This window comes from Salvelinus fontinalis, chromosome 4, assembly GCF_029448725.1.
Source record: "Salvelinus fontinalis isolate EN_2023a chromosome 4, ASM2944872v1, whole genome shotgun sequence".
Lineage (NCBI taxonomy): Eukaryota > Metazoa > Chordata > Actinopteri > Salmoniformes > Salmonidae > Salvelinus > Salvelinus fontinalis.
In genome coordinates this window covers 87827406-87848796 of record NC_074668.1, presented here as the reverse complement: position 1 = coordinate 87848796, position 21391 = coordinate 87827406, and the positions used below count along the sequence as shown (strand labels likewise).

At 45.2% G+C, this 21391-nt stretch overlaps 2 protein-coding genes and 1 long non-coding RNA gene across 4 annotated transcripts in view; 1 reads left to right on the top strand and 2 right to left on the bottom strand.

Annotated features, from left to right (window-relative positions):
* The first annotated feature begins 18 nt into the window (after window positions 1–18).
* On the top strand, window positions 19–726 carry LOC129854617 (uncharacterized). Its single transcript, XR_008759340.1, has 3 exons — window positions 19–146; window positions 338–414; window positions 713–726. It is a non-coding gene; the product is annotated as an uncharacterized LOC129854617 (long non-coding RNA).
* Window positions 727–9910: 9184 nt separating this feature from the next.
* On the bottom strand, window positions 9911–15497 carry LOC129854614 (anti-apoptotic protein NR13-like). The gene is made up of 3 exons (XM_055921873.1): window positions 15331–15497; window positions 13770–14240; window positions 9911–11389 (listed from the first exon to the last, which is right to left on the bottom strand). The coding sequence occupies exons 1-3, from the start codon at window positions 15385–15387 to the stop codon at window positions 11267–11269; spliced, it is 651 nt and encodes a 216-aa protein (XP_055777848.1). The 5' UTR covers window positions 15388–15497; the 3' UTR covers window positions 9911–11266.
* Window positions 15498–15601: 104 nt separating this feature from the next.
* The window catches only part of LOC129854612 (guanine nucleotide-binding protein subunit beta-5b), a 13351-nt gene continuing 7561 nt past the window's right edge, over window positions 15602–21391 (bottom strand). For both annotated transcript variants that reach the window (XM_055921870.1, XM_055921871.1), the window contains exons 7-12: window positions 20450–20593; window positions 20238–20329; window positions 19807–19855; window positions 19159–19255; window positions 18268–18434; window positions 15602–16238 (exon numbers count right to left, since the gene is read on the bottom strand). In XM_055921870.1, coding sequence (XP_055777845.1) covers window positions 16227–16238; window positions 18268–18434; window positions 19159–19255; window positions 19807–19855; window positions 20238–20329; window positions 20450–20593 — 561 coding nt within the window. In that variant the 3' untranslated portion in view covers window positions 15602–16226. The remainder of the gene's footprint in view (window positions 16239–18267; window positions 18435–19158; window positions 19256–19806; window positions 19856–20237; window positions 20330–20449; window positions 20594–21391) is intronic.

The following is a 21391-nucleotide window of genomic DNA, read 5'->3' as shown; positions in this document are numbered from 1 at the left end:
AAAAACTGTGTGTGTGTGTGTGTGTGTGTGGTGTGTTGTGGTCTGCAGTAGTGGATGAGGGTACGACTCTCGCTATCAGGACCTAGCATCTGCCATCAAGCGGAACGTTCCTGATGCGACGGTGACGGGAACCACGGGGCGGCGCTGTAAGTTACACACACAGCTTGAAATTACCCTGTCAGATAGTGACGTCACAGCTGTGCTTTACACACAGAACGACGTTACAGATCCCATCGGACTTCAACTGACTACACTCTGATGGTCCATCCATTAGATTTGATCAATACCTCAGTAGATTATTAAATTCTATTCTAACTGCTCATGGTTTGTCCTACAGCCAGTTTCGAGGTAACAGTGAATGGTAAACTGGCCTTCTCTAAACTGGAGGCAGGAGGATTCCCAGACAGCAAGGAGGTGGGTGTTATTCCTGTTCTAAACAATAGGTGGCACCATATTCACAATGTATCTTCATGTATTGTCTGAGGTAAAGCTACAGTATCTGAACCTGAACAGTAGTTCAGAAGTGTTAAATCAGGGAGCATGGATATGGCATGGGATCCAATCCCAGCCAAGTCATACTATTTCTTTAAGCATTTCATTGTACTGTATAGTATACTCCACGTGTATCCTGTGCATATAATATGACAAATATACCTTTATTTGATTTATCTCCTACATGCTCTCTGTAACATGTGCTCTACTGTCTGACCAGATGGTGGCGATGGTGAAGGAGGTGAGCCGCGGAGGAAAGGTTGAGAGAGTGAAGAAGAAGGATAATAAGTGTGTTCTCCAATAGATGAGTGGATATTAAGAGAGGGAGAGAAGGAGTGTTTTTTTAAGATCCTGGGTCCTGATCTGATTCTATTAATGATTGTTCACAATGAAACTAAGGATGTGCAACATGATGAAGTCTACAGTCATTTCAACTCTGTGATCTGAGGGAAATACTCTCATCCTGTGTCTCTGTTTTATACTGTCATGTCTTATGTTATTCCTTGTGTTATACAGACAAAGATATTATAGACTGACTAGCGTTTAGTTTTACATTCTAGAAATTATATTGTACTCAATGTAGACCTCTGCAGTTGTATAGGCTTTACGTGTATTTTTAAACGATCACATAAATTCTATGAATCAATTAGTATTGACTTTGTGTATTGGGGGGGTGCTGTTGGACATTTACTGGTGTTGTGTTATTATTGGATCTTGTGCCAGGCAATCTTTCCCATCTTCACTTTGCCTCTTTCACTTTCTTTCTTACCGGGTGTGATGATGCAATAGATATACTGCCTTGGCCTTTATAGCGGTCAAAGGATTTGATTTGATCTGATTTTGTGTGTAGGCCGAGACTGGATTCTATCCTCAAAAATGTTATTCCTCTGTGTGTTATTTTATTGTAGAGTCTTTCGTTTTTATATGGCTGTATAAAGATGACAGTTTATGATCAAACTTGTGATAGAGATCACACTTCAGCCAAGAGGGGAATTTAATCCAGTTGTGATGAGGGAGAGGGAATTACCACTCTGCCATTTTGGAGTTTTACTACATTTTACCACCACTGTATTCCATGGAACTTAGAGCTGTTTATTATTCACTCTATTAGCCTCTGTCAAATGCACTGTAATACATCTGATCTGTGATATCCTCCAGCATATTGGAGAATATTCTAGAATCTGACTCTTTCTACCCCTCTAGCTCTCTGGCCCCCATCTAACCATGCCCTTTCAGGTAACAGGTGGATAGAGGGGGAGTCACTCAGCTTATCTGTAACAGTGCCCACCTGCTCTCACGTCTCTTTCGCATTTCTCACTCACACACACTAGAGAGAAGAATCATGTCTGTGGAAGTCCACATAGAATATTGGTAAGTTATTGTTTTACTACATCTGTTAATGTCTACTCTAAAATGTTATTAGGAGATCTGTTGTTATACCAAAGAAAACAACAGTGAGACAGTGTACAAACTGTCTGAATGTGTTGCTGTGGAACCAATAGAGTTCATATTGTCTCAGGTTATTGATTTAGAGTTTGCAAAACATTGACATGATTTTCCAATTAGAGAAACTCATTATTTACATCAGTCTAACATTTACCAACATTTTAAGTATCAAAGTAAATGGAATTGCTAAAATATACTCAAGTATCAATAATTTCAAATTCCTTATATTATGCTAACAGAAAACTCAACACTCGGACATAATTTACAAACGAAGCATTTGTGTTTAGTGAGTCCATCCCTACTTCATCTGATCTGGCGAACAGGGATGTTTTTTCTCTTATGTGAATTGGACCAGTTTCCTGTCCTGCTAAGCATTAAAACTGTAATTAGTACTTTTTGTAAGGGAAAATGTCTGGGGTAAAAAGTAAATTATTTTCTTTAGGAATGTAGTGAAGTAAAAGTAGTCAAAAATAGATATAGTAAAGTGAAGTACAAATACCCCAAATAAACAATTTAAGTAAAAAGATTTTAAACTACTACTTAAGTACTTTACACCACTGCTTGCACTGCCAGTGTGTCACTGTGTAATAGCAGTAGGATGTTGATTTGTGTATAGAGCAGATATTTCCTTCTCTGATAATTCAGAACCTGGTGGGATAGAGAGATAAAGGAGTGAAAGATTGGTAGATGAGGATCTGGACAGGAAGCCTGTGGTAGATTGGTGCTCTGATCTCAGGCGGTATGAGATTTTATCTGTCCGTGATGCTGCTGGAGTGTGTGGATGTTACCTGGTAAAGTGCAGTGTGTGTGTGCCCTGCTCCCCTATAACCTTCCCAACACACTCTATACCAACTGATTGATTTCATTTATTTGATCACTTAAAAACACATGTACAACTGCAGAGATCTATATTGAGTAGAATATAACTTCTAGAATATAAATCTAAATGCTAGTCTACTATAATATCCCTGTCTGTATCCTGAAAGAAAAACAGGAATAACAACATAACAGTATAAACCAGACAGGATGAGTATTTTCCTTAAATCACAGACCGTTGAAATTACTCTAGGGGCTCCCGGGTGACGCAGCGGTCTAAGGCACTGCATCTCAGTCCTAGAGGCGTCACTACAGACCCTGGTTAGATTCCAGGTTGTATCACAACCGGCCGTGATTGGGAATCCCATAGGGCGGCACACAATTGGTCCAGCATCGTCCAGGTTTGGCCGGGGTAGGCCGTCACTCAAGAATTGGTTCTTAACTGACGTGCCTTGTTTTATTTAACTAACTCTAGTCTCCATGTTCACATCCCTAGTTTCAATGTGAACAATCATTAATAGAATCAGGTCAGGACCCAGGATCTTATAAAACACTGTCCTCCTCTTATCCTCCTGCTCTCCACTCATCTACTGGAGCAGGGTTTCCCAAACTCGGTCCTGGGGCCCCCCCTGGGTGCACGTTTTGATGTTTGCATTAGCACTACACAGCTGATTCATATAACCAACTCATCAACAAGCTTTGACTATTTGAATCAGCTGTGTAGTACTAGGGCAACAAAAAAATTCCACTCAGGGGGGTCCCCAGAATTTAGAATAGAACATAATAATCTGAGGTATTGATCAAATCTAATGGATGGACTATCAGAGTGAAGTCCGATGGGCTCTGTAACGTCGTTCTGTGTGTAAAGCACAGCTGTGACGTCACTATCTGACAGGGTAATACAAGCTGTGTGTGTAACTTACAGCGCCGCCCCGTGGTTCCCATCACCGTCGCATCAGGAATGTTCCGCTTGATGGCAGATGCTAGGTCCTGATAGACTCGTACCCTCATCTACTACTGCTGACCACAACACAAACACACCGTTACACACACTGCATGTTGGAACTTTACACTGGACAATAGAAATGGAGAGGGTAGTTAAGTATATTTAAAACCAAAAACAACATTAAACACCCATACACACCCATCTGCCACATGTAACACAGCTACTGTAAGAGCAGATGTCAAACTCACAGCACAAAAAACCCAGAATGAAGTAAGTCCAAGAGAAGCAAACATTCACTACTCCCCGTCCACAGTCTAGTGACATTTACTACTCCCCGTCCACAGTCTAGTGACATTTACTACTCCCCGTCCACAGTCTAGTGACATTTACTACTCCCCGTCCACAGTCTAGTGACATTTACTACTCCCCGTCCACAGTCTAGTGACATTTACTACTCCCCGTCCACAGTCTAGTGACATTTACTACTCCCCGTCCACAGTCTAGTGACATTTACTACTCCCCGTCCACAGTCTAGTGACATTTACTACTCCCCGTCCACAGTCTAGTGACATTCACTACTCCCCGTCCAGTCTAGTGACATTCACTACTCCCCGTCCAGTCTAGTGACATTTACTACTCCCCGTCCACAGTCTAGTGACATTTACTACTCCCCGTCCACAGTCTAGTGACATTCACTACTCCCCGTCCACAGTCTAGTGACATTTACTACTCCCCGTCCACAGTCTAGTGACATTTACTACTCCCCGTCCACAGTCTAGTGACATTTACTACTCCCCGTCCACAGTCTAGTGACATTTACTACTCCCCGTCCACAGTCTAGTGACATTTACTACTCCCCGTCCACAGTCTAGTGACATTTACTACTCCCCGTCCACAGTCTAGTGACATTTACTACTCCCCGTCCACAGTCTAGTGACATTTACTACTCCCCGTCCACAGTCTAGTGACATTCACTACTCCCCGTCCACAGTCTAGTGACATTCACTACTCCCCGTCCACAGTCTAGTGACATTTACTACTCCCCGTCCACAGTCTAGTGACATTTACTACTCCCCGTCCACAGTCTAGTGACATTTACTACTCCCCGTCCACAGTCTAGTGACATTTACTACTCCCCGTCCACAGTCTAGTGACATTTACTACTCCCCGTCCACAGTCTAGTGACATTTACTACTCCCCGTCCACAGTCTAGTGACATTTACTACTCCCCGTCCACAGTCTAGTGACATTTACTACTCCCCGTCCACAGTCTAGTGACATTTACTACTCCCCGTCCACAGTCTAGTGACATTTACTACTCCCCGTCCACAGTCTAGTGACATTTACTACTCCCCGTCCACAGTCTAGTGACATTTACTACTCCCCGTCCACAGTCTAGTGACATTTACTACTCCCCGTCCACAGTCTAGTGACATTTACTACTCCCCGTCCACAGTCTAGTGACATTTACTACTCCCCGTCCACAGTCTAGTGACATTTACTACTCCCCGTCCACAGTCTAGTGACATTTACTACTCCCCGTCCACAGTCTAGTGACATTTACTACTCCCCGTCCACAGTCTAGTGACATTTACTACTCCCCGTCCACAGTCTAGTGACATTCACTACTCCCCGTCCACAGTCTAGTGACATTTACTACTCCCCGTCCACAGTCTAGTGACATTTACTACTCCCCGTCCACAGTCTAGTGACATTTACTACTCCCCGTCCACAGTCTAGTGACATTTACTACTCCCCGTCCACAGTCTAGTGACATTTACTACTCCCCGTCCACAGTCTAGTGACATTTACTACTCCCCGTCCACAGTCTAGTGACATTTACTACTCCCCGTCCACAGTCTAGTGACATTTACTACTCCCCGTCCACAGTCTAGTGACATTTACTACTCCCCGTCCACAGTCTAGTGACATTCACTACTCCCCGTCCACAGTCTAGTGCTAACATCATTCTCTGCCCCCTGTCCAGTCTAGTGCTAACATCATTCACTGCCCCCTGTCCAGTCTAGTGCTTACATCATTCACTGCCCCCTGTCCAGTCTATAGAGAACATCCTTCACTGCCCCCTGTCCAGTCTAGAGCGAACATCATTCACTGCCCCCTGTCCAGTCTAGAGCGAACATCATTCACTGCCCCCTGTCCAGTCTAGAGCGAACATCATTCACTGCCCCCTGTCCAGTCTAGTGCTTACATCATTCACTGCCCCCTGTCCAGTCTAGTGCGAACATCATTCACTGCCCCCTGTCCAGTCTAGAGCGAACATCATTCACTGCCCCCTGTCCAGTCTAGTGCTTACATCATTCACTGCCCCCTGTCCAGTCTAGAGCGAACATCATTCACTGCCCCCTGTCCAGTCTAGAGCAAACATCATTCACTGCCCCCTGTCCAGTCTAGTGCTTACATCATTCACTGCCCCCTGTCCAGTCTATAGAGAACATCCTTCACTGCCCCCTGTCCAGTCTAGAGCGAACATCATTCACTGCCCCCTGTCCAGTCTAGAGCGAACATCATTCACTGCCCCCTGTCCAGTCTAGAGCGAACATCATTCACTGCCCCCTGTCCAGTCTAGTGCTTACATCATTCACTGCCCCCTGTCCAGTCTAGTGCGAACATCATTCACTGCCCCCTGTCCAGTCTAGAGCGAACATCATTCACTGCCCCCTGTCCAGTCTATAGAGAACATCCTTCACTGCCCCCTGTCCAGTCTAGAGCGAACATCATTCACTGCCCCCTGTCCAGTCTAGAGCGAACATCATTCACTGCCCCCTGTCCAGTCTAGTGCTTACATCATTCACTGCCCCCTGTCCAGTCTAGTGCGAACATCATTCACTGCCCCCTGTCCAGTCTAGAGCGAACATCATTCACTGCCCCCTGTCCAGTCTATAGAGAACATCCTTCACTGCCCCCTGTCCAGTCTAGAGCGAACATCATTCACTGCCCCCTGTCCAGTCTAGAGCGAACATCATTCACTGCCCCCTGTCCAGTCTAGAGCGAACATCATTCACTGCCCCCTGTCCAGTCTAGAGCGAACATCATTCACTGCCCCCTGTCCAGTCTAGAGCGAACATCATTCACTGCCCCCTGTCCAGTCTAGAGCGAACATCATTCACTGCCCCCTGTCCAGTCTAGTGCTTACATCATTCACTGCCCCCTGTCCAGTCTAGTGCGAACATCATTCACTGCCCCCTGTCCAGTCTAGAGCGAACATCATTCACTGCCCCCTGTCCAGTCTAGAGCAAACATCATTCACTGCCCCCTGTCCAGTCTAGTGCTTACATCATTCACTGCCCCCTGTCCAGTCTAGTGCTTACATCATTCACTGCCCCCTGTCCAGTCTATAGAGAACATCCTTCACTGCCCCCTGTCCAGTCTAGAGCGAACATCATTCACTGCCCCCTGTCCAGTCTAGAGCGAACATCATTCACTGCCCCCTGTCCAGTCTAGTGCTTACATCATTCACTGCCCCCTGTCCAGTCTAGTGCGAACATCATTCACTGCCCCCTGTCCAGTCTAGAGCGAACATCATTCACTGCCCCCTGTCCAGTCTAGAGCGAACATCATTCACTGCCCCCTGTCCAGTCTATAGAGAACATCCTTCACTGCCCCCTGTCCAGTCTAGAGCGAACATCATTCACTGCCCCCTGTCCAGTCTAGAGCGAACATCATTCACTGCCCCGTCCAGTCTAGAGCGAACATCATTCACTGCCCCCTGTCCAGTCTAGAGCGAACATCATTCACTGCCCCCTGTCCAGTCTAGTGCTTACATCATTCACTGCCCCCTGTCCAGTCTAGTGCGAACATCATTCACTGCCCCCTGTCAGTCTAGAGCGAACATCATTCACTGCCCCCTGTCCAGTCTAGTGCTAACATCATTCACTGCCCCCTGTCCAGTCTATAGAGAACATCCTTCACTGCCCCCTGTCCAGTCTAGAGAGAACATCCTTCACTGCCCCCTGTCCAGTCTAGAGCGAACATCCTTCACTGCCCCCTGTCCAGTCTAGAGCGAACATCCTTCACTGCCCCCTGTCCAGTCTAGAGCGAACATCCTTCACTGCCCCCTGTCCAGTCTAGAGCGAACATCATTCACTGCCCCCTGTCCAGTCTAGAGCGAACATCATTCACTGCCCCCTGTCCAGTCTAGAGCGAACATCATTCACTGCCCCCTGTCCAGTCTAGAGCGAACATCATTCACTGCCCCCTGTCCAGTCTATAGATATCATTCACTGTCCAGTCTAGAGTTATTCACTGTCACCTGTCCAGTTTAGAGATAAACACAGCATGACTAGCATCAGTCCCCAGCCCAGCCATCAGCCGGTCAGTGATCATTCTACTGGGTGTCTAAGGTCAGTGATCATTCTACTGGGTGTCTAAGGTCAGTGATCATTCTACTGGGTGTCTAAGGTCAGTGATCATTCTACTGGGTGTCTAAGGTCAGTGATCATTCTACTGGGTGTCTAAGGTCATTGAGGTCAGAGAGTTAACATGTGTTTCTCAAACCCCCAGACTTCTGACTCCCTGCATCTCCATTCCTCACCTTCTCCATCCTGGTATCTCATCAATTCCCCCTCCCCCTTCTCAGTCCCTCCCTTTGCTTGTTTTTGAGATCTAGTCCCGAGAGTCCTATCTGGTAAGAATGTCAGTAAGAATGTCCCCCTTCATCTAAACAGACAGTGTCAATAGAACTAGTGATAATAATTGGGCATTAATATGTTAGCCAGTTCCCCATGATGAACCACAGCAGTGGACGGGCTACTGTTAGTCTACTGGGAGAAAACATGTCAACAGGATTTAAGTCACACATTGACAACATCAGCTCAGCTCTCAGCCATGTGTGAATATGTGTTTATGGTAGGAAATCAGGTCAGTCTCAGTTTTGCATGTTCTGAGAGGCCGAGGGCTATACAGACCCTTTGATGGTTCAGATATACAATGGCTGGTCTCACACTTAACTCCATCGCACACGTCGGATCCCCTCCCTCCCAGAGACTATTGGTGACATTAAACAGTCACTTAGCCAGAAATCTACTCTGGGACAGAGAGACATTGTATGGAAAGCAGGGAAAGGGGGTCAAACTCCTTTGCAAGGTTTGCTTGGCTGCTTGGGGTGAGTGCCGGCTAGTCAGAGAGTAAGGCTTGTGTGTACAGTGTGGGTCAGCAGACAGTGCTGATAGTATAAACAAGTTGGAGAAAAAGTAGCAGATAATACTTCTCTTCCGATGGCTCAGGGGTGTGAGAATAAACGGGATAAGTGTATATCAGATGGAAAGCCAGCATAACAGAAACTAGTAGCCATCATCAAGATGAGATCAGATAGTGACAGACTCTTGAATAACAGTCTCAGTCACTATCTCGATAGCTAGTAGTTTGTGCTATTTGAGTGTCACAATCTGATCTCATCTTGATGTGGCAGGCCTCATGCACCACATCTTCTCTCTCCGATACACTTCTCAGAATAAAAAGTGCTGACTTGTGTAACAAGCTGCAGCTTCCTAGAAGGCTTGCTGTGGCTATATATAGAGAATAGCAGTAGCCACAGCTTTGTATGTGACCAAAGTGCCATTAGTTGAGGTGTCGGTCTCTGTTCGTACATCTTATCCTGGTAGACAAGGATCAGACAGAATGGTTACGGCCCTCGGGCCTGATCTAATCCCCCCCCACTGACAGACACGTCTCATTGCTGTAGCGTCACGGAGCGTAGGACTGAATTCTCTGGCTATGAGAAAGCACTGGCTGAGATTTCTAAAGTTCACCAGAAATACAGTTAGCAAAAACTACTGAGACAAATGTGACTCCGTGAAAGGCAAAGTTGTGTTTTTCACAGCAACGGCTGTGTTTCTTAGAAGGCTTGCGGTGGCTGTGTAGAGAATAGCAGTAGCCGCAGCTTTGTATGTGACGGTAACTAAAGTGCCATTAGTTGCGTCTAAAATAGCAGTAGCTGCAGTGGTGACAGGATACAAGTCAGCACTTTCATTCTAAGAGACAAGATGTGGAGCACGAGGCCTGCAAGACTGTGATGGGGGAGGAGTGGGTGAGATGAGGGGTTAGTGTGTAGGCTGATAAACACTAGTGACAGTAACAAGAACCCAGAAAGGAGTTCTGAAGTCAAAGTGAAACCAAAAGGACTCCTAGACTATCAGTGTCTTTACCATCCTGCAGTCTCTCACACTCTTAACAAAAAGACAGTACTGTAACTCCATGACTGAAACTTTTTATTTAGAAAAAGACAAATAAATAAGTCATGCACTATAAGGAACAGGGTGCATTTGTGATGCAGACATGCTTAATATCATCTCACACTGTAGCACCACTGTCTGTAAAGCCCTGAAAAACATGACCTACCATCTCAGACACAGAGATAAACATACACAGATAGACCAAGGATATTTAACTGCAGGTCTGGAGGACCTGAACACGTCTGAGATAATGAAAACCAGAGACGGGACGCATGTACTCTGGCCAATCAATCAATTAGCAGGTAGAAAAGAATCGGCCAGTAATGTGGACCTCCGGGCCTGGAGTAGAAGAACCCTGTTTTTATAAACCAGAAATGGATGTCTAACATGACGAGACAGAGAGAAAGGTAAAAACTACAAAATAACAATGAAATCTGCCAAGTGGCAATGCAAAGATGGCCACTGTTAACATTTTTATTTCATATAAATATAATATATTAATGTATGTTTATTACACTAAAAAATATTCTTGCCACACACACACATTACTTGAAGTAGAAAGGCAAGAGGGACATTAATAAAAACAAGTCAGGACACTAAGCAGTGGACAAAATGATGGGGTTGGTCCCAAATGCCACCCCATTTCTATATAGGTCAGGGATATTGAAATCTGGACCTACAAGCCAGTTCCACTGTTGATTTTCATTCCTCCCCTCTTACCAGGGACGGCTTTAGACCTGAGACACCAGTTGGGTGCAATTAATGATCAGGTATAACAGAAAAGCAGGACTACTTCAGAAGGTCAGGCTTGGATTTGAATAGCCCTGATATAGGGATGAAGGAGCCATCGACATCTAAATGGTCATCTTTGTAGCTGCCCGGTCAAACAAAATGCAACCAACTATAGTAGTCCAGTTGTGGTCAACACAACATGTGGTCCCTGTGCGCTCGCTTTGACAAAATACTATATTTTAATAACATAACAGCGGAAAGATATGCAAACTAATAATATGACATATTCCATCATTTCAGAAGGCCTTTCGTTTGTTGTGGTACAATCTCTAGGTACGACTGAATAATAGAGTTGTAATAGTTGAAGGTTTTACTGCGGGCTGAAAGATGTGGAAACATTCAGTTGATGAATGAAACTAAACCATGTAATGAAATCCTGCTTCAGTGTGACACATGGGGGTGAAGGGGGACATGTCCCATCCACTATTCAAAAAAGATATTTTGGCCCTAAGTTAGTCTCTCCCCCCACCCCTCATTTTCAAGACAGTGTTTTGCCCCTGTTGTGACACCATTTAACCCATTGAAGACCTACCACACTGCCACCCCTTTGAAAGGAGACTGATGATGCAGCAGGGCTTGTGTGTTAGCGGACCAGGAGGAAGGTTAACCCTGCGATGCCCACGCCAGCAGCAGCAAACAGGGCAGTCTTCATGGACGAGTCCTGGTTCACCTCTCTTGCTGTGTGGAAGAACTTACAGAAGCCCTCCTAGAAGAGAGAGGATTAGGGTTAGATCCATATATTATTGAACACTTATTCAGGTCACAATGGTGTATCAAAGGACCAGGCTAGAGATCAAAATAAGGAAGTCAAGAAACTTAGTTCAATACTGCTCAAAAAGCCCCATTTCCTCTCAGTTTTCAGACCGAGAGACAGCTGCCTGCGGACAGTCCCTGCTATAACAGACCTGTGTCGTGATTAGTAAGGCAAATTTGAAAATGTGGTTGTGTTCATCAGTCTATTTGTTGTTCTGATCCAGACCCAGCTGGTTGTGTTCATCAGTCTATTTGTTGTTCTGATCCAGACCCAGCTGGTTGTGTTTATCAGTCTATTTGTTGTTCTGATCCAGACCCAGCTGTTTGTGTTCATCAGTCTATTTGTTGTTCTGATCCAGACCCAGCTGGTTGTGTTTCAGTCTATTTGTTGTTCTGATCCAGACCCAGCTGTTTGTGTTCATCAGTCTATTTGTTGTTCTGATCCAGACCCAGCTGGTTGTGTCCATCAGTCTATTTGTTGTTCTGATCCAGACCCAGCTGGTTGTGTCCATCAGTCTATTTGTTGTTCTGATCCAGACCCAGCTGGTTGTGTTCATCAGTATTTGTTGTTCTGATCCAGACCCAGCTGGTTGTGTTCATCAGTCTATTTGTTGTTCTGATCCAGACCCAGCTGGTTGTGTTCATCAGTCTATTTGTTGTTCTGATCCAGACCCAGCTGGTTGTGTTCATCAGTCTATTTGTTGTTCTGATCCAGACCCAGCTGGTTGTGTTCATCAGTCCATTTGTTGTTCTGATCCAGACCCAGCTGGTTGTGTTAATCAGTCCATTTGTTGTTCTGATCCAGACCCAGCTGGTTGTGTTAATCAGTCTATTTGTTGTTCTGATCCAGACCCAGCTGGTTGTGTTCAGTCTGTTGTACTGATCCAGACCCAGCTGGTTCTGTTCATCATTCTATTTGTTGTTCTGATCCAGACCCAGCTGGTTGTGTTCATCATTCTATTTGTTGTTCTGATCCAGACCCAGCTGGTTGTGTTCAGTCTGTTGTACTGATCCAGACCCAGCTGGTTGTGTTCATCAGTCTATTTGTTGTTCTGATCCAGACCCAGCTGGTTGTGTTTATCAGTCTATTTGTTGTTCTGATCCAGACCCAGCTGGTTGTGTTCATCAGTCTATTTGTTGTTCTGATCCAGACCCAGCTGGTTGTGTTTATCAGTCTATTTGTTGTTCTGATCCAGACCCAGCTGGTTGTGTTCATCAGTCTATTTGTTGTACTAATCCAGACTAGATTTTGAGTATTAATGATTGTTGTGTGCTTGGCGGTCACTAGACTGTTACGTTAGAGACAGTACATACGGCTGTTGGGACCAGCTGGCTAGAGGGGAGGTGTGTGTGGTTAATTCACAAAAGCAGTCAACAAATTGAGCTGCAGCTGTGTTGTTGCTACCCCAGCACTACAGTCCTATGTTGTTTTGGAGTACACCAGTAACCTCACTACCCCTGATCCACTTTATATGACTATACTGGCTGTGTCAACCTTGTACAAACCCTCTTTAAAGTGACAGGTAGATCTTTGACCTCTCAGACAACCAGGGTTTATAGTCCACACCACAGTAAAATCACTCTGTATTGACTCAAGAGTTATACATTTATAAATCTACTGTGACAACAGCCTACTGACATGTAACACATTACAAGTCAAACACCCATTTCTAATAAGCATTAAAAAGGCAAATTTAGGGCCAGTTTCCCAGACAATCATTTTCAAATGGGAATTCTCCATTGAGCTTGCTCTTTAATCCAGAACTACATTGAAAATCTTCCAGTAATTTAAGTCATTTAGTTGACCCTCTTATCCAGAGCGATTTACAGGAGGAATTAAGGTTAAGTGCCTTGCTCAAGGGGACATCGACAGATTTTTCACCTAGTCCTCTCTGGGATTTAAACCAGCGACCTTCCCGTTACTGGCCCAATGTTCTTAACCACGGGGCTACCTTCGCCCCTAGACTTAATCTGTGTCCGGAAACTGTCCCATTTCTTGTACCATAAAAATCCTGTGTTTTAAGCAGTCATTCTTGGGTTAGACCTGAACATTGTGTTGGTAGCACACACACAGTTCAGACATTCTTGGCTCATGCCACTAACTGACTAACACAGCAAACAGCAGCCACATAGCAAGAAGCCACAAGGTGTCTGAATCACAGACATTAATGACAATAGAAGGTGTCATTGTCCAACTGTTTCTCTTAGCTTGACAGAGAACTAGTGCTGCTGATATGAGCCCAGATTCCCATCAGCTTAGTAAATGAGCCTGTGTGTGCGTGCACATGTGTCCATAAGCACATGTGTGTGTGATGCTCACTGCTCAAACCTACCCAGCCTTTGTTCTCCAGCATCCAGTCACTCTTCTCCTCTCCTAGGTAGTCTGCTATGGTCTCCGCCAGCGCCCTGCAGCTCTCCTTCCCCCCCAGCCCCATGCCATTACCCAGCCCCTGGTCCATGTCCTCTCCCTGTAGTTCTCTGACCAGCACACCAGTGAAGGTGAACAGAGAGACCACCCTCCCCCAGTTCATCTGTCCGTCTCCCACCAGCTCCTCCATCACCCTCCTCAGACAGGCGCAGGGGTCCGGCCCGCATTGGCACAGGAAGCTGTGTGCCATGGCATGGAAGCGGGCCCGGTGCTTGGCCTCCATGTCCCGGGCCTGGCGCCGCATGGCTGCAGCCGAGTCGCTGGGAGGAGGACCGGGCGGGGCTTTCCGGGACCCACTGGCAGGGATAATACTGCAGACAGACAAGTAGTCCTCTGCTATAGCCAGGGTTTCTTTCCACAGCCCGCATGACATGGTCTACAGGAAGACATACAGTTAATACATTATCTATAGCCTATATATCAGAATGGGCCTCTGCTACAGTTTTTCCCCCACAAACAGGACGATATTATAAATACAGGAAACACTATCAATACATTATCACATGCAGTTCATTTCTCACAGCCCACACTACAGGGGCTAGACTCTAGAGGAAACATTATCAATATTCATATTGTTATGCCTAAAAGGAAATACATTATACAGCAGGCTTCTTTCCACAACCCACCCAACATGGTCTATTGGAAACAACGTCAATCTAATCCCAAAGAGGTGACATCCTCTGTGCAATACCAAGAAGAGGCTTGTACTCAAGACTGAAAGCAAAGCTACGTTTCCCAATGAGCTGCATAGACCACATAGCAATATGATGCAAGCAGCACGGTGACTTGAGGTTAACACTGATGTCTAGTCTTGGACCTGCTTGAACTAATCTGTAAATAGAACGGTAAACAGTTGGCTAGTTAGCCAGTTATTTAGCTAGCTAGTTACAAAGCTATGTGAGCAAGCCAGTCAAGTCTAATTTAAGAGCCCTTGAAGTCTGGATTAATTCAGCACGTGTCATGAAAGAAACAAGGTTGTAGCTAGAACTAATACGTTAGCCAACTACAGTACCGTATAAAGCAAACTGAATTGACTAGAAAATTGACATATTTGTACTTGCTAGCTAGCTTGACTGTCAAATCGAAGGCAAGTCACACATACATGCATCGCAATCTAGCGAGCTAAATTGTCTATTCAGCTAACGTTAAGCGGTTGGATTGTTTATCATTTTCTTGTCAACATCAACATTGGAAAATAGATAACCAGTCATGGTTTGGATGAGTAAGCAGGGCTTCTCGCGAACGTTAGACATTTCTGGCTAGCAGCTGATAGCTAACTAGCGTAGTACTGATTGACACAAAGGACCAGAGAAACCAAGGCAGCGAACAACATCAGTGGCTCAACCCGCATCGATCCATTCACTCAGTCTGTAAAACCGAAGCTTGACACGCTTATTCAAGAATAGTTCGAGTTGAAGAAAAATAAATCGCATATTCTAGGTAGGAAAAGTTAACAAAAAGCTCACCCTCCCAGCGATCAGACTGCTTTCTCCACGTACAGACGGAAGGAGGATCGCTGTCATCAACCGTATTTCCGCCTCACCAGGCTCTCGCCAGACTTTATACTCTCACTAAGCAACGTCACACAAATGGCATTTCCCTGAATTGTATTGTCGTTCTGCTAGAAGAGAATCAGATGTAATGGAAATAACGTTACCTGTCTCCATATCATCATCCTCTTCGTCATTTACACCATAACCATGGGATAAAACAAACTTTTAAGACACCATTAATCAATAATTTAAATAAAATGTATTTATTTCACAAGAAGACTATGATTACAAATGAACAATACTTCAAACACTCCCTCTTTCTCCCTCTCTGGCTAGTCATAGTCTATGGTCTGGTTTTATATAACAATAGTATTACACTTTAGATCTGAGCAAGTTACACTCTGGGCAGACTAATTGACTGGTAAACTACAGACTGTGATGCAGGTTTAAAGGGGGACTAGGGAGCATAAAAGCGGCAGTGAGTTAGCTTCTATACAGGAAAGTCAGTACTGCATGGCATTGGCTAGGACCTGCTGTAGAGGAAAACTGTGCTCAACTGACTTTACTATTATAATAGTAATAATATTTGTAATACTGCTATTAATAAAGCTTTAGGAACTCATTAACCTGATGAGCATTTGGTATAGTCCAACTTCAGTCAAATAAATAGTCTCTGTGAGTCAAACCTAGATAGCTTATTATTGTGTGTGTGTAACTGAATATAGTTTCTATAGGCAGACTCTTTCTGCGGCAGGGTGTGCTCCATGGGCACTCTGGGTCGACTGGTCACATGACTCTGGTCCTGACCCTTAACCTCTGACCCCTGACTTCCAGGGGTTCGGTCGCGCTCTGATGACATCACAGCAGCTCTAGGCCCAGATCTGTCCGAGAAAGAGCCCAGAACATCAGTAAATCACATTGTATTCAATAAGACATTTAAACAACAACACTTGTCAAAAAGTATATTACAGTAACCCGGTCCAGACCCCAAAGAGCATGCAGCAGCATAGTGACGATGAAAAACTCCCTGGAAGGAAGAAACCTTGATAGGAATCAGATTTTGGGGGAGATGGAGAATCCTCCTTTGTCAGACCGGTGTAGATTATGAGGCAGAGCAACTCGGAGAAGAAGTGGTCCTGTGTGGCTCAGTTGGTAGAGCGTGGCACTTGCAACGCCAGGGTTGTGGGTTTAATTCCCACGGGGAATCAGTATGGGGAAAAGTATGGGGGAAAAGTATGAAAAGTATGCATCCACTAAGTCGCTCTGGATAAACGTGTCTGCTAAAATGATGTAAGTGAGATCACCAGAGGGAAGACTATGGCTGTGTTACTATACTTCCACAGACATTAATGAAGAACAACTACCACAGCATCTCTCAGTGGTGGTTTCCGTGTCCTATATTGTGGCTGTGCCTGTAGTGGAAAACAGAAGTATGTACTGTGGGGATAGTCTGACGCATGACTCTGCAGAACCAGGGTTTTCCACAAATAGGTCAGCCTCTACTCCTCTCTCTAGCCCATGTTGTATAACGTCCGGCCGTGATTGGGAGTCCCATAGGGCGGCGCACAATTAGCCCAGCGTTGGCCGGGGTAGGCCGTCATTGTAAATAAGAATTTGTTCTTAACTGACTTGCCTAGTTAAATAAAACAATTTTTTTTAAATAAGGTGTTGTCCCTCCTTGTTTCATCTCCCTTCCGACCCCCCTACCCCTCTTGTCTCACCCGTAGAGTGTTGTCCCTCCTTGTTTCATCTCCCTTCCGACCCCCCTACCCCTCTTGTCTCACCCGTAGAGTGTTGTCCCTCCTTGTTTCATCTCCCTTCCGACCCCCCTAGCCCTCTTGTCTCACCCGTAGAGTGTTGTCCCTCCTTGTTTCATCTCCCTTCCGACCCCCCTACCCCTCTTGTCTCACCCGTAGAGTGTTGTCCCTCCTTGTTTCATCTCCCTTCCGACCCCCCTACCCCTCTTGTCTCACCCGTAGAGTGTTGTCCCTCCTTGTTTCATCTCCCTTCCGACCCCCCTACCCCTCTTGTCTCACCCGTAGAGTGTTGTCCCTCCTTGTTTCATCTCCCTTCCGACCCCCCTACCCCTCTTGTCTCACCCGTAGTGTTGTCCCTCCTTGTTTCATCTCCCTTCCGACCCCCTACCCCTCTTGTCTCACCCGTAGAGTGTTGTCCCTCCTTGTTTCATCTCCCTTCCGACCCCCCTACCACTCTTGTCTCACCCGTAGAGTGTTGTCCCTCCTTGTTTCATCTCCCTTCCGACCCCCCTACCCCTCTTGTCTCACCCGTAGTGTTGTCCCTCCTTGTTTCATCTCCCTTCCGACCCCCTACCCCTCTTGTCTCACCCGTAGAGTGTTGTCCCTCCTTGTTTCATCTCCCTTCCGACCCCCCTACCCCTCTTGTCTCACCCGTAGAGTGTTGTCCCTCCTTGTTTCATCTCCCTTCCGACCCCCCTAGCCCTCTTGTCTCACCCGTAGAGTGTTGTCCCTCCTTGTTTCATCTCCCTTCTGACCCCCTAGCCCTCTTGTCTCACCCGTAGAGTGTTGTCCCTCCTTGTTTCATCTCCCTTCCGACCCCCCTACCTCTCTTGTCTCACCCGTAGAGTGTTGTCCCTCCTTGTTTCATCTCCCTTCCGACCCCCCTACCTCTCTTGACTCACCCGTAGAGTGTTGTTCCTCCTTGTTTCATCTCCCTTCCGACCCCCCTACCCCTCTTGTCTCACCCGTAGAGTGTTGTCCCTCCTTGTTTCATCTCCCTTCCGACCCCCCTACCCCTCTTGTCTCACCCGTAGAGTGTTGTCCCTCCTTGTTTCATCTCCCTTCCGACCCCCCTACCTCTCTTGTCTCACCCGTAGAGTGTTGTCCCTCCTTGTTTCATCTCCCTTCCGACCCCCTAGCCCTCTTGTCTCACCCGTAGAGTGTTGTCCCAGGACCCGGAGCAGAAAGCGGTCCCATCAGGAGAGACTCTGAGTGAGCTGACTCTGTTCTCATGACCAAACAGGATGGCTACTCTGGTCCCCTTCAGGACGTCCCACACATTGATGGTGTAGTCATTATAGCCAGCAAACAACAGACGACCTGGAGGAGGGGTGGAGAGAGAGAGAAAGAAAGATGGATACAGAGATAGAGGGGTAGAAAGGGTCAGATTCTAGAATATTCCCCAAAATGCTGGAGGATATCACAGATCAGATGTATTACAGTGCATTTGACAGAGGCTAATAGAGTGGATAGAATGAATAATAAACAGCTCTAAGTTCCATGGAATACAGTGGTGGTAAAATGTAGTAAAACTCCAAATGGCAGAGTGGTAATTCCCTCTCCCTCATCACAACTGGATTAAATTCCCCTCTTGGCTGAAGTGTGATCTCTATCACAAATTTAATAATAAACTGTCATCTTTATACAGCCATATAAAAACTAAAACGAAAGACTTTGTACCTCTACAATAATATAACACACAGAGGAATAACATTTTTGGGGATAGAATCCAGTCTCGGCCTACACACAAAATCAGATCAAATCAAATCCCTTGACCGCTATAAAGGCCAAGGCAGTATATCTATTGCATCATCACACCCGGTAAGAAAGAAAGTGAAAGAGGCAAAGTGAAGATGGGAAAGATTGCCTGGCACAAGATCCAATAATAACACAACAACACCAGTAAATGTCCAACAGCATAATTGTAAATCTGTTCATGATCGGGGGACCAAAGGATGCTTAGTTGACTCTAGTCTCTGTTGAGAGGAAGCTAATAAAGAGGTATTATTTGTCAAACAGTTTCTGACTATTGTCCACATCTTACCACTAAGAGAGAAGTCGACACTGGCGGCTCCAAATATTATGCTGTCTTTGGAGTAGATGGACACCTCCCGATCAGCCCTGAGATCAAACAGACGGCACTGGAACACACACACAATCAATGGGACATTTGAATTTTATTTTTTATTTAACCCATCACATGCTAGTTGTTGTTTCTGTCTGTGCAGTGAACTCAAAGGCACAGCATATTTCCTAATGAGAGACAATAAAGTTACATTGTAATTTTCCCATGATGTACAATAAAGTTATATTGTAATGTATTGTATTTTTGCTCCTTGGCCTGAATAACACTTCTTAAAACAATACAAACCCGTGTAGTAATGTAAAACAGTGGGATGCTTTGACACATGTACTGTATGATGTGAAAGAGCGGTGTTTGACCAGTGTAAGATAATCAATTCTCTCCCAGAGATCCTATTAACTCAACGGTGTTATTGAGACAGAGTGTCCGACTGCCACACACAACCCACAGAATCACATCAAAGGTCCATCATCTGTCAAGTGACACCCTATTCCCTTTATAGTGCACTGCCTATGATTAGAGCTTTTTGGTGGAAACTATGTGGCTTTGTTCAAGAGTAGTGCACTAAGTAGGGTGTATAAGTGTGCTATAAGTGTGTTATAAACTCACGGTAGAGTCGTCAGAAGCAGAGGCAAAAGCATCGCCACTGGGGTAGTACCTGGAGAGAGAGAGAGCGAGAGAGTGGGAGAGCGAAAGCGAGAGAGAGGAGTAAAGAGGTTGATGTGTACACTAAGCTGTATGAAAGCCTAGTGGTTAGAGCGTTGGGCCAGTAACCGAAAGTTTGCTAGATCGAATCCCTGAGCTGACAAGGTAAAAATCTGTCATTCTACCCCTGAACAAGGGCCGTCATTGTCAATAAGAATTTGTTCTTAACTGACTTGGTTCAATAAAGGTTCAATAAAAGACAATAATAAAAAGGGTTAGGTTTAGGGTCGATGGATGCTGTTAGCTGTACTGAGAGATTATGTGGATACTATAATGATAGGTAATCTGTAGACAGTGGAGCTGTATAAAGGGTGGATGTGGATGCTGCTACTTACTTGACACAGTTGATGTCAGAGTCGTGGGTATCAAACGACTGGACGTTCTGCCCTGAGCGCAAGTCCCAAACGTTAGCCTTCTTATCAGAACCCTGGAACGAACAAACAGACATGTTAGGGGAGGGACAGAGAGATAGGAGACACACACACACACACACACACACACACACACACACACACACACACACACACACACACACACACACACTGACCCCGGAGACGAAGGTGTTTCCAGTCTCAGAGGGGGCGAGGTCCAGAGTGAGAACATCAGCAGAGTGACCGTGGAAACTCTGCAGCAGCTGACCACTCTCCACATCCCACAGCGCACTGGTACCGTCACCACTGGACGTCAAGATCTACACACAGCAACACACTTTATCACAATACTGAAACATACACAGCAACACACTATCACAATACTGAAACACACACACCAACACACTTTATCACAATACTGAAACATACACAGCAACACACTATCACAATACTGAAACACACACAGCAACACACTTTATCAGAATACTGAAACACACACAGCAAGACACTTTATCAGAATACTGAAACACACACAGCAACACACTTTATCACAATACTGAAACACACACAGCAACACACTTTATCACAATACTGAAACACACACAGCAACACACTTTATCAGAATACTGAAACACACACAGCAACACACTTTATCAGAATACTGAAACACACACAGCAACACACTTTATCAGAATACTGAAACACACACAGCAACACACTTTATCACAATACTGAAACACACACAGCAACACACTTTATCAGAATACTGAAACACACACAGCAACACACTTTATCACAATACTGAAACACACACAGCAACACACTTTATCACAATACTGAAACACACACAGCAACACACTTTATCAGAATACTGAAACACACACAGCAACACATTTTATCACAATACTGAAACACACACAGCAACACACTTTATCACAATACTGAAACACACACAGCAACACACTTTATCAGAATACTGAAACACACACAGCAACACACTTTATCACAATACTGAAACACACACAGCAACACACTTTATCACAATACTGAAACACACACAATGATGTATTATTAAACATAGGGCAATGTGTGATCCTACTACCCTTTTGTGGTAGTTT

Excerpts from the sequence above, each read along its gene's own strand:
- LOC129854614 (XM_055921873.1), bottom strand. The coding sequence starts at position 15,387 with ATGACAGCGATCCTCCTTCCGTCTGTACGTGGAGAAAGCAGTCTGATC. Across the intron at positions 14,241-15,330 it reads GCAGTCTGATCGCTGGGAGG|ACCATGTCATGCGGGCTGTG; the intron begins GTGAGCTTTTTG and ends GTCTTCCTGTAG. Across the intron at positions 11,390-13,769 it reads TGCTGGAGAACAAAGGCTGG|GAGGGCTTCTGTAAGTTCTT; the intron begins GTAGGTTTGAGC and ends TCTCTCTTCTAG.